This window comes from Equus przewalskii, chromosome 7 (assembly GCF_037783145.1).
Source record: "Equus przewalskii isolate Varuska chromosome 7, EquPr2, whole genome shotgun sequence".
Classification (NCBI taxonomy): Eukaryota; Metazoa; Chordata; class Mammalia; order Perissodactyla; family Equidae; genus Equus; species Equus przewalskii.
Window position 1 is genome coordinate 20,756,933 of NC_091837.1, and position 13,100 is coordinate 20,770,032.

General features: G+C 59.7%; 1 protein-coding gene across 1 annotated transcript in view; it reads right to left on the bottom strand.

Annotated features, from left to right (window-relative positions):
* The window catches only part of DTX1 (deltex E3 ubiquitin ligase 1), a 34,774-nt gene that overhangs the window by 16,311 nt on the left and 5,363 nt on the right, over positions 1–13,100 (bottom strand). Inside the window, exon 2 of the mRNA XM_070628832.1 lies at positions 349–1,033. Coding sequence (XP_070484933.1) covers positions 349–1,033 — 685 coding nt within the window. The remainder of the gene's footprint in view (positions 1–348; positions 1,034–13,100) is intronic.

Here is a 13,100-nt window from a genome sequence, read left to right on the forward strand (position 1 = left end):
GCAGTGCGCGCAGGATAGAACCGTGTGGGGTAATAAAGGAGGGGTTGCAGATACAGCTTAACCAGCGGTAAACGTGGAATAGCCACCATTACTGTTGCCATGGCCCCCTCGCTTGTGAATTGTGCGATCTTAGGGAACTTAACCCTCCCGGACCACCTTTCTCATCTATAAACTGGGGATGATGATGGGTCCTTATGCATGCAGATAAACAAGTGGGAACACGTTGACGCTTGGCGCAGAGCGAGGACTTAACAGATCCTAGACATTGCTTATGACTGTTATTACTATCGCTCTTCTTTGCTCCCAGCCCCGGTGGGCAGCCACCCCTGCGCCCGGGGCCCGTCTTACCCCGGCGGGATGGAGGCGCGTGCGCTCACGCTGGTGGCGCGCTGGGGCCCGGGCCGGTTGAGATTGTTCTGCCCCGGGGTGGGCGCGCCGCCGGGGGCGCTCGGGCTCCGCGGGGGCGCCCCGGGGGGCTGCGCGGGCTCGGCGGGGCCGGCGGCGGGCGCGGCCCAGAGCGCGGCGCCGGCGAAGGTGGCGCTGGGGCGCACGGCGAGCGCGCCGGGTGGCCCTCCGGGCGGTGGCGGTGGTGGCGGCGGCGGGGGCGCGGGGGGCGCCTTGCGGCGCTGCGAGGCCAGGATGGCATTGGAGGCGGCGCGCGTGCTGTTGACCAGCAGGCACTGCTGGCACGAGCAGGGCTGGCCCGAGCTGGCGCCCACGGGCCACGACTGCGACTTGGGGATGGAGCCGACGGTGAGCGGGTAGGCGAGGTCCAGGCGGCGGCGCAGGCGGCGGCGCCGGCGCGTCTGGCGGTTCATCTGCGACATGCTGTTGAAGTAGATGAGGTAGCAGAAGCCCAGCGACGAGAGGTCGAGCCACGGGTGCTGCTTCTCGTAGGCGTTCTGGATGGTGATGCAGATGTCCATGTCGTAGGCCGTCCACGCGCCGCCGTCGTTCTCCCACTCCCACACGATGCCCTTGCCCGGCGCCGACGACGGGTCGTAGAAGTTGCGCCGCACGGGCCGCATGGTGCCTGTGCTCACAAGGAGGAGGGGGTCAGTACAGCTGGGGGTCAGCGCCCGAGGCGGGGGGGGGGGGGGGGGGGAGGGGAGGAGCGGGGTCGGCACAGGCTCGAGGGGCAGGGCTGGCGGGGCGAGGTTGAGGGGGACGCGGGGCGAGCAGCAGGGCCAGCACGCATGGGTTGGGGTGAGAGGCAGCAGGGGCGAGGGTGGAGGGTCCACAAAGCGGGGTGTCATGGGGGTGGCATGGAGAAGCAGTCAGCAAGGCATGGGGGGGCAGGGTAGGCAAGCTCCCCCCACCTCTCCAGGGTCAACACCAGAGCAGAGCCAGCGCGTGGGGGGAGGGGGCAGGGACCAGCAAGGGCCACACCACGCAGACACTGGGGGGCACACGGTCCTTCACTCCTTCCTTAGTTTACTCATCTCATCACTCGTTCATCAAGCCATTCACCAGTTTACTAATTCAAGCCCAGGTTCATTTGCTCATCCCCAAACTCATCAGTGCATTGCCCAGGCCTGCGGTCATCTGGGTGCTTGTGGTTCAGACCTGCGTCTCTGCCCCCTCCTGGGCTCTCTCTGTGCCATCATGCAGTCAGTCAGTCCCTCATTTACAACCATCCCATTAACACCCCCCCCCCCCCGTCCTGTTCTCGATATTCTACCTATTTGTCTTGTTTTCTGTCTGTCTCCTCCCCCACAAGGCAGGGAGTTTTATTCGCTGCTGCATCCCCAGCGCCTGCACACAGTAGGAGCTCAATAGATATCTATTGAATTCACTCATTCAGACGCTGATCCCTGTGGGGTTGAGTTACTCTTTCCTTCCTCCGTGGCTTTGGTTTCTCCCTGCTCTGGTCCATTCCTTCCTCCGCTCATTTATCTGTTTCTCACTCGTGTTTGTGTTTTCGTTCCTTCCTTTGACGAACGTGCTGTCTGCTCTTTGAAGGCTGCACACTGAGTGTTCACTCAAAATGAACACAACACACGGTAACCCCAGCCGGGGGGGGGGGGGCGTCCTCATGCCCCCATTTTAAAGATGAGAGCACTGGGGTTCGGCTCCCCAGCCCTGCTCCGTGTTCCCCTAAGCTCCCGGGAGCAGGGATCTGTGGGACACTGGGTTAAGCAGAGACAACCCAAGGTCCGGGCTGCAGGACTTCTCAGAGCCTTTAGTCTGCTCTGGGCCTGGGGTGAGTAGGGGGGATGCCCTCGCTGGGTTCACTAGGCACATCTACAGGAAGGCTGCACCCTTGACGGCTCCTCAACTGTGGGCAAGTCCCTTCAGCCTCCCCAGGTCTCGGGGGCCCCATCTTGAAAATGAGGGTGATGCTAATCGGTGACCCCACCCCCACCCCCCCGCCGCCGCCAGGGCTGCCAGGAAGATTCAGCGACACCAGCCACAGAGCACAGGGGCTGGGTGGGGCATCCGCGCTGGGAGGCGCACAGACCTCATTCAAGTCCTGATTGCTTGACTTTGCAGCTCTGTGACCACGGTCAGGTGACTCAATGTCTCTGAGCCTCAGTTTTCTCATCTCTAAAATGAGCATGAGTGGACCTTCCTCGTGAGGTGGTTCAAAGGACCCATCAAGACAAATACTGTCTCGTCTCTGATGATTCCAAAATCCGTCATTTCCAGCCTCCTCCTCTCCCCTGAGAGCCAGACTTGTGTATCCAGCTAGTGGAGGCTCTGATCTCCCCCCACCCCAGACCTGATCCTCCTGAAGGCTTCCTCGTCACAGTTACTGGCAGCTCCAGCCTTTCAGCTGCTCGGCCCCAAACCCCCCAAACCTCAGATTCATCCCTGACTTCTTACCTCTTACCCCAGCTCCAGTCTATCGGTAAATCCAGTCACCTCTACCTTCAGATCCATCCCACATCTCCCCACTGCACTGATTCCACCTGGTCCAAACCACGGTATCCCTCCTGCCCGGACCATTGCAGTAGACTCACGACAGGTCTCTGCTTCTGCCCTTGCCCTCTCTAGTCTGTTCCCCACATGGCAGCCAGGGGGATCTTGTTCAACACAAGTCAGATTACATCCTTCTCCTGCCCCCAATTCTCCCATGGCTCCCTGCTCACTTGGAGTAAAAGCCAAAATCCTGGCCATGCCCTGCCAAAACCCCATGCTGTCTACGAAGCCCCCCTCGCTCACTCCACTCCAGCCACCCAGGCCTGCCTGCTGCTCCTCAGACATCCCAAGCACTATCCAGCCTCAGGGGCTTTGCATTTGCTGTTCCCCCCATGTGGAATATGACCTAGCCACTGCCAGATGTTCTCAGAGTTTCCACCCCGCTTTCTTTCAGGTCTTCATTCAAATGTCACCTCTTTGGAAAGACCTTCCCAGACCACCCTTCTAACACGGCCGCCCTCCCTTCCCCGTTCTCTCCCCCTGCCTTATTTTCTTCCTGGCAGTCTGCACTACCTGATACGACCTATTAACCCTCATGCTTTTTTTTTTTCCTTTCTGCTTTTTCTCCCCAAATCACCCCAGTACATGGTTGTATATTTTAGTTGTGGGTCCTTCTAGTGTGGCATGTGGGACGCCGCCTAGCATGGCTTGATGAGCGGTGCCGTGTCTGTGCCCAGGATTCGAACCAGCGAAACCCTGGGCTGACGAAGCAGAGCCACGAACTTAATCACTTGGTCACGGGGCCAGGCCCCACCCTCATACTTTCTTTGCTCTGTGCAGGATCCCCAGCGCCCACCACAGTGCCTGGTGCACGCAGGATGCTGTCCCTACGGGGAGGGGGTCCGCAGTGTTAAGTGGCATCCCTCAGGGCTGGGCGGGGCCCCACCGTGCTCCCGCCCGAGGATCCATCCCCTCCTCCCCACCTGGCTCAGGCTGCTGTCTCCCGACCACAGACTCCATCTGACTGTCCCCAACTTGGGTCCCTACCCAGGGCTGACAGAGCTTGTCTTCTGCTCTCTCCTCTGATAGATTCCCAAGGGTCCTGGATCACCCCTGCCCCATCAACTGCCCTGAGCTGAAAGCCGGGGGCTGAAAGCCGGGGGAGTCGAGGCTCAGAGCGGTAGCTGTGGACACGAGGGAGGCGGGGCTGGGGTGGGGTCCCTGGGCTCCTATCATGTCCCAGCCAATCATCTGGAAACGTCTCCAGGGCCTCTGGGGCGGCCCCCTTGGATGCCTGCTCTGTCCTTTTAATTGAGTGTGTGCGCATTGATTTTTCCCTGACTACGGTGTTCTTCCAGGGCTGGCTCGAGAGGGGGTTGTTAAAGGGAAAATCCTGGATCCTGTCCCCGCTCTGCTCCCGAGTGCCGCCTCCGCCTCTCAGGGCCTCAGTTTCCCCATCTGCCCAGTGAGGGCTCCTGATAGGTGATCTTCAGGTCTGAAGCGCCGCCATCAGCCTCCGCGTGGGGTTAGGGCACTGTGCTCCTGGAAGGTGTAACCCTGGTGGGAGGGCTGGGAGGGGAGCTGCCACATTCAGCCCCCTCGGGTGCCAAGTCTGAGTTGGGCAGGGCAGGGCCGGGGGTGGGAGATGCAGGGTGAAGTGGTGGAGGGGGCTCCACATACAGCCTCAGGGTCCTCCTCTGTCAAATGAGGGTATTAATACATACCCCAAAGAAGTGCTGTGGGACAAGGTACGATAATGCACGTCACAGGTGCTGAGCAGAGCCCTCAGTTATAGCAAATGCTCAGGGAGTGGTAGCTAAGACGGTTGTTGTTATTGCACACGTTACCCACATTCACTCTCTAGCAGCCCTTGTTCACTTGGCAAACTCCTATTCATCCAACAAAACCCTCCACCTGCCCGCCTCCTCCAGGAAGGGCTTTTCCGTTCTGTTGCTACAGCTGGCACATGCAGCTTTTTGTTGCATGTCTATCCTTGCCCTGTCATTAAATTATTCGTTTTTGTTCTTAATCTCCCTCACTGGTTGAGGCCTTTCTGGAGGACAAGGACCAGGTCGGATCCACGTCTGTGTTCCCAGCAGCGGGCACAAGGCCTGGCACAAAGGAGGTGTCTGCAGCTAAAACGGGTAACCTACTTGGCACAGCTCAGGGCTCAGAGGACTCGGGAAAGAGGAAAGGTTGGTCTCGATGGAGAGGGACTGGAGACAGGAGCAGGAGCCAAGGGCCACATGGGGCCCCGGGGATGGGGTGAGGCCAGGGTTCCAAAGGTCAGCCCTGGCCAGCTCTGCACCTGAGGACTCTGGGAGTTTTCTGGGCCAGGTCAGCTTAGGCGTCCCTCTCTCCGGGGCTCTATTTACAGGCATCGATTTCCCTGCCTGTTCACTGGTGGTTATTAAAAGTGGCGTCCCTGGAGTCCTTTTCAGGCGAGATGGGAGCCCCGAGAGCCGGAGTAACAAGGGCAGCTGCCGTCCTCCCTGCTGGGCCCCCCGCAGCATCCCCCCTGCCGCCCACCCATCGGTCTGCCTCTCCCGCTCCCGCTGGCCATGGACCAGGCTGAGGGGGCCTCTGGTTCCCTGGTGACCTGCCTGGGCTGCGATCTCAAGATTTCCAAGAGAGCAGCCGCAGAAATGCGCCTTGCCCTCCCCTCCGTGGCCTTGGCCTAGATTTTTGGCCAGAACAATGGGTCCAAGATGGGGCTGGAGGTTCTTCAGCCTGGGAGATGGGATGGGTCTCAGACTGGTGGCCTGGGGGCATGGCCGGTCTTTCTTTAAGCCCCACGCCACCAGGTGTCCCTGAGCAGACTGCTCCCCTCTCGGCCTCACGGGCACCCAGCTGCACCGGCCACGAGGGTCTGGGTCCCTACAGCAGCTGGAAACCTGTGGCAGGCACGTCCCACTTCTGAGCTGGTTTTCGTGCATCTCCTTTTGTTGTCCGTCCCCCAACCCCCCCTTAGTTTCTTAGGAATGTCTGGCTGAAAAATTCCAATCTTGTTCCAGCTGAACTGAGGGGAAAGGGGCCCTGGCCAAATGTCAGCGGGAGGATTGCAGGAGCTGGGCCCCCGAGACCGGGTGTGGGGGCTGCCACACACTGCAGCCAGTGACCAGTTCATGCCTGGGGCAGAGACGAGAGAGATGGAGACACGGGGGCCGGGGGGAGAGAGAGGCACAGGGAGACTGCCAGGGTGGGGTCAGGATCCAGATGGGAAATGCTGGGGCCGAGACAGAACGAGAGGAGAGACACACAGAACAAAAAACAACAGAAAAAAGAGTGAGGCAAAGAGATGGGAACAGAGAGGAGGGACAATGGGGACAGACAGTAGCTATGGCAATGACCACAGAGCAAAGGTTTATTGAGCACTCACTGTGTGTCAGAGGTCTGCTCAGCACTTTCTGTGCACTAACTCATTTTATCCTCACATGATTCCTTCCAGGGAGGGAGCAGAATTATTCCCGTTTTACAGTTGAGGCAACTGAGGCCAGAGAGGTGACATCTTGGAAGGGCTGGGAATGCTGCTCCATTCACAGAGTAAAGGAAAGGCCAGGTTTGACTGGTTCTAAGGGGTTCAACTCAGCCAAGCGGGAGCCCAGCCTAGGATACCTCCAGTGACGGGGAACTCACTACCTCAGCTTTGCCCTCAGTTGTTTTGCTGTAAGAGGTTTCTGCCCTGAGAAATGTGATCCTGACCTGATGACCCCCCCCTGCCTGAAGGTGGGGTGTGTGGAGGTGTCAGTCCTCAGCTTTTGGCCTTAAGAAGAAGCTGACTCCGTAGAGAGAGGGGAGGGCCCTGAGCCCCCCTGCCTGTCCCTCAGCCTCCAAAGGGTTCCTCCCTGGGCCGGGCTAGCCAAAGGGCCAGCAGGGAGCCCCTCCCTCTGGGGGTGGCTTCCTGGAGGGAAGTGACCTCAGTTTGGGGGCACCCAGACCCTGACAGGAAGGGGGGGCCGTGGGAGGCAGTCATGGGACATCCTGTCAGGTGGGGGGAGTGCCACTGCAGGCTGAGGCCTGTGACTGCAGACTGGGCAGTGGGTTGAGCATGAATTGAGCGCCCACTGGATGCCGGGCCCCAGGGAAGGACTTCAGTGAATCCTCACCCAACCCAGAAGTAACGGTCACAACAGTCGTTCACACTCAGAGAACTCACTTCCGTGACTGGGCTCATGTCACTCGTTTAATCCTGACAACAGTGCTGCGAGCTGGGCTGTTACTCCCATTTCAGAGGCGAGGGGAAGGAGGCACAGAGGGGTTAGGAACACCCCCAAGAGAATCTGCGAGTAAGGGGTCTAGCCTGTGACCGTCCCAGGCCGCCTGGCTCCATGCCGTTCCCTTTACTGCTCTGCTCTGCTCCCACCAGCCCACGTTCCAGAGGAGGAAACTGAGGCATGGAGGTTACACAGTGAGTAAGTGGCACGGCTGAGGTCCAAACCCAGACTGCCATGTGACCTTGCAGGACAGTGGCCCTCTCCCTTCACCCCCGCTGAGTATCTGCGTGGCTGGCCAGCCCCCCGACAGCAACAGCGACAACCATCCTGATTTACTGAAGGCCCCCACTGTGCCAGCCGCTGTGCTCAGGGCTCAAATGCATCGTCCGGCCTCGCCACGGCCCTGGGGGTTTTGTGCACTGTCATTAGCCCCGTTTGGCAGAGGGGGAAACTGAGGCTCCTTGGGAAGACAGGGAGGGCCGGCTGGGGTGGCGGCCAGGCTGGGATTCAAAGTGCGGTCTGTGGGGCCTCTCCCGCCCGGCCGGTGATCAATACTCCCGGCGTGTTCTGTTTCCCTCCAAACTCTCCCGGGGGACTCGTCAAGCCGCCACGGCCCATTAGCGGTTTCTGCACGTCTGAAGCTGGCCTGGCTCCCCAGGGTCTGCTGGCAGCCAGGCCGGGGCAGTGGGGAGAGGAGGGGAGCGGAGGGGAGGTGAGGGGCTCTCCCGTCCGCCTGGGGGAGGCCGAGGGTCTGCGTGGCACTTGGACAGCCTACCACCTTCAAATCGGTTTTGAAAGGCCCTCGCCCCCGAGGCTGCCGCAGCTGGAAGCTGGCTGTGCCCACTTACGGGTGTGGGGGGCTTCCCGGTCACCTGGCCCCCCACACACTTGGGCTCAGACGCCCTGGCCCAGCAGCAACAGCTGAGAGCAGGGAATGGGGGTGTAGAGAACAGAAGGAGCCACAGTCCTCCATCTCCTGGGGCCCCAGGTGGCCCTCGGCAACTGATCTGACCCTGCCGAGCCTCTTCATCTTCATCTGTGAAGTGGTCATCATCATCGTCATCACAGTGAACGCGCATGAGGGCCTACTATGTGCAAGGCACTGTTCTAGGTGCTTTACAGACACCAACTCTTAACCCACACGACACTTTACAGAGCAGGTAGCCTTCTCATCATGGCCTTGTACAAATGCTGAAGCACAGAGAGGTGAAGTGACTTGCCCCAAATCACACAGCTGCTAAGCCACTAAGCCAGGATTTAACCCAGCCAGATTTGAACTTCTCCCCACTACCACTGCCACCCCCCTGGTCCAAGCCACCATTAGTGCTAGACTATTGTAGTAACCTCTGCCCTGTGTCCCTGCTTCCACCCTGTAATGCATTCTCACAGGGCAGCCAGAGGAATCTTTCGCAAACTCAGGTCTGACCACATCTCTCCTCTGCTCAACACCCATCAATAGCTCCCTAGTGCCCTTAGGAAGCAGTCTAAGCTCATTAGCTCATCTTTAGGGCCCACCACAAGCTGTCTGCACAGCCTCACACTCTAACCACACCAAACCTCTAATTATCCTCTGAGCACATCATGCATGGTTGTGCCTCTGTGTATTTACACGTGCTGTTCCCTCTGTCTGGAATGTCCTTCCTCTCACCCACCCCTTTTCCTCCCTGCTGAGTTCCTAAGCAGTCTGCATGGTTCAGATCAAGCACTATCCTCTTGGAATCTCCTCTGCCACCCTTAGGGAGAAGCACTCCCTCCGTGGGGCTCCCAGAGCACCTTGCCCCTGCAGTACCCCGTTAAGGCACACACCTCACTACCCGCTGAGGCTCTGTGTGCCCACCAGCCTGCGAGCCTCTCAGAGGGTGGGCTGGCTTTCAGACGCTTCAGCAGCCCTCCACCGCCAGCAGCACAGGGCGGCAAGGGCGTGGAGATGCTAGCTGAACAAAAGAATGAATGAATGAATGACCACACACACCCCTAACCGAGTCTACAAATGACGAGGCTGGAGACCGCGAGCTGGGGGTGGACGCGATGTTGTTTCAGTCCACAGGCTATTTGCATTCAAAAAATACAATGACCAGGCATTTAAAAATTGGGGTGTGCTCACTCAAGTCTGGATTTCAGAAGTCCCCAAAAATATTCAAAGATGTGGCCACCACTTCTTGGCAGAGGCTGAGTCACACTCACCTCATTCGTGTTTTCAAGTATTTACTGAGCACCTACTGTGTACCAGGCACTAGAGAACAACATCGAAACCTCTGCCTTCGCAGCCACTGCACACGCGTCTGTTAGCTGCCCAGGCCCTGTGTGCCTCTGAATTTTTGGCCTCTGTCTAGATGGGGAAACTGGGCCCCAGCGAGAGAGGAAGGGGCTTGGCCCAAGTCACCTAAAGCAGAGACTGCTCCTGACCCCAGCCCCTTGGCCCTCATTTCCACGGTCCCAGGGGACTAACACCTTGGCATGAATGGACCTTTGTTCCCCAGAAGAGAGCAGTTGGGGGAGGGCTCCAGAACGGTGTGATTTCAGGTGAACCCGATGCTTCCCCAGCGAGCTCTGCCCGCAGTCAGTGGGAGAGGGAACAAAGCTCAGCGGAGGCAGGGCCCGGCCTGTCATCAGGAGAACAGGAGGTTACGCTGCGGCTGCTGGCAGGACGGTCCTGGCCGCCAGCGCTGCCTCCTTCCTTTGATTGCCTCGTCCTTTGTTCGGCATTTCAGGGCGTTCGGACCCAGGGCTTGGTGCCAGCCTCCCTCCCGTAGCTTGTCACCCGCCTGCCACTATTGCCCGGGCAGGTGGAGGTGGCAGCCTGGAGCAGCTCCAGAGGGACGATGGGAGAAGCCCAGAGAGGGAGAGGTGCTTGGCCAGGGTGGCAGAGCAAGGACGCAGCCACGCAGGACCCAGGGGAGACTCAGCCCCCAGCCTGGCAGCTCCTGGAGCCCCAAGGTCAGGAGCAGCCCCACATCCCGGGACCTCCTCAGAGTCTGGCCTCCTGGGTCAGGCCCGTCACCCCCCACCGGATAGAAGGGCCTTGAGGGCAGCCGTCTGTGCTGTCCTTTTCATTGTGGCATTCCTAGTGCCTGGGACAGTGTCTGGCACACAGTAGGTGCTCCTTAAATTCCTGCTGACTGAACGAACGAATGGATACTGACCACAATCCCGTGAGACAGGTCCTGTTGGCCCATATTACAGAGAAGGAAACTGAGGCTCAGGTAGGGAGTGTGGTTTACTCAAAGTCGCAAGTGCCCCTCCCCCACGATCACCAGGGAGCTGCTGAGAAGGGAATCTGGGGTTGGGGCCCCACCAACAAGGCTCCCTGAGGCAGCCAGTTCCAGATTTGGGGCCCCATGTTCTCGGCTGGTATTAGCCAAGGGCAGCCAGGGGCTGGTGGGGGGGGGGTGTCCATGTCAACCAGGAGGCTGGGTGGGCTCATGGGGGCGACTGTCTCGGGGCCTGGAGGCTGTCCTGGGGAGTGGCTACCACTGGGAGTGATGCAGGAGTGAGCAGAAGGAGGGGGCCCAGGAGACACAGACGTGGAGCAGGGAGACCTCGGAAGGCCACCCCACACTGAGGAGGGAGCTAGGGACCCCGCTGCCCACGGTCTGAAGGGGCTCCTCCAGTGTGACCAGTCCTGCCCCATCTCCTCCCCATGCCTGCCCCTTCACTCCTTATCTTCTTCACTCCCCTCCATCACAGTCCCCGCAGCGCCCCACGGCCTCCCCATCCCCTCCCCCATGACAGCCCCCTTTATCACGCGCCTCACTCCATCTTATTGTTAGCAGCTCCAATCACAGCCTCCATCACCTCCCGCTCCCCTCCCCCTGCCACAGCTCTCATCACCTCCCCCACTCCAGCCCCGCACCGCCCTCATCTCTAGGTCAGACTCTGCAGCTCCCTTCGAACGAGGAGGCTGGCGGGTTGGGAGAGAGCAGGAAAGGATGGAGACGGGACAAAGAGGGGCAGGGGACAGGAGGAGAGAGAAGGGGCTGACTCTGAGGAGGATCCCACCCCCACCCCCGCAGGAGTGGGCCGGGCGCCCGCGGGCGCTGTCCAAGGTGCTGCGGCGCCGGGCCTGGTGCGGGCGGGCGCTGCAGACCTGGATCTGCATCTCAGGCCCACCTCTTCCTACCTGGGGCAGGTGGCTCCCCACCCTCTGAGCCTCAGCTTTGCTGTGCGTGAAATGGGGTGATGCTGCTGGGGGGCTGGAGGGAGCCCAGACAGAACTAAGGAAGTGCCTGCGTCAGCCCCTGCCCAGCCTGCTCCAGCTCTGGTCTCCAGCGCCCGTGATTAATGAGGCTGGTCCTGCAGCGTGGCTCTGGGTCCCCCGGGGCCTGGCCACTAAAGGAGAGCAGCTGGCAGCCCAGCCAGGCCCGGTGGGACCCAAAAGACCTCCCTCACCCCCTTCCTACCTCTCCCCCTTCTGTCACAGCCCCCCTTTTCCACCCAGGCCGGGCATCTCCTCCAGGACCTTGCCGATGCTGGTTCCTCCACCTGCAGGTGTTCCTCAAACCACACAGACTCTCAGAGGACTCCTCCTCCAGGAAGCCCTCCTACTCAGAGCCCCCAGGCACACACTGCCCACATCACCTGTACCTGAAGGCAACCTGTACCCCTCCTATGAGGCATTTTGAGCAGGAGTACCAGGTGCAAAGTGATATTCTCCACGCTTTCACCTACATCGTCTCATTTAATCCTCACCATGACCCTCTCAGGAAGGGATTATTCTTGTTCTCATTTTACAGAGAAGGGAACTGTGGCTCTGAGAGGTTAAGGGCTTGCCTACGGTCACACAGCCAGTAAAGGGCCAAGCTGGAATTCAGATCCATGTCTGAGTTGGAAGGTCCAACAGCCGTTCCCTCCTCTGCCTGCACTAGACTCCGAGAGCAGTCTGGCAGGGGGCCTGTCCTTCTCTCCGAGTCCCCAGGACCCAGCCAGGTGGGCAGCACTGACTGTCAAACAAAAGTGATGATGAATTTATGGTAACAGGAGAGGCTCCTGGAGCCAGACAAGCAGCCAGAGGCCAAAAGGGTGAGACTGTAATGGTGGAAATGTTGGCAGTGTGACAGGTGGCAGTGGGAGAGACCTGGGTAGGGATTACGTGGACGGGCAGACACCATGGGACGGACCCCTCCCCACCCAAACGCACATTGTCCTTCTTGCCCCTGTTGTCAGGCTCAGCCCCAGGGACCTCCAAGATTGGCTGGGAGACCGTCTCAAGGGCTCCTGTAACCAGGGAGCTGGTCCTGGAGGCCTCTGTGGTTGCGTAGGTTGTTCCTGACAACAAGCCCCAACAGAGCTCTCTAAGGAGAAGAGGGACACTGAATGTCCCTCTCAGCTGGGGCATTGAATGTCACCTTATTCTCCATCCCTGATACCTGTCTGAGAGGCTTGGGTTCCAGCTTGGGACTAACTGTGTGAACTTGGGTAAGTCACTCACCCTCTCTGGGCCTCCGTTTCTCCATCTGAACAATGACCTGCTTAGGAGTCTAAATTCTGGTGGTGCTTTCCCTGTCGATGGCTGCTCCTCCCTCTGGGTGGCCCCACCCAGTCTCCAATAGCTTAAGCGTGTCCTCAGGACATTTCCCAAAGCGGCAGGGACCAGGGCCAAGGAGCCCCAGTGACCCACAGAAGGGATGAGGTAGGCTTGGGAGATGCTGAGACCATCTGCCACCTGTCATTCCAGCCCGCCAGCTTGGGAGCCAGGCACAGCCACGCTTCCAGCCTCGGGGACAGCAACCGTGGAGGGTCCCCAGTCTGGCCTCCCCCAGCCTCAGCTGTCCCATCTACAGCATGGGCACAAGGCTGCCATAAGTGTCCCCAGCGGAAGAGGGAGAGGAGAACGGGTCACAACAGGCAGTCAGAAAGGTGGCCCTCCCCTCAGCCTCCAGCCATGTGAGTCCCGGGAAGAATCTGGGAATTGTTTAGGAAGTGGCTAAGTCACATCCCTGTCCAGCTGTGGGGACCAGATGGAAAATCCAAGGTCTGGGCGAGGCCCTCGGAGGCCACTGCCCCCCCGGTACTGCCCCAGTGACC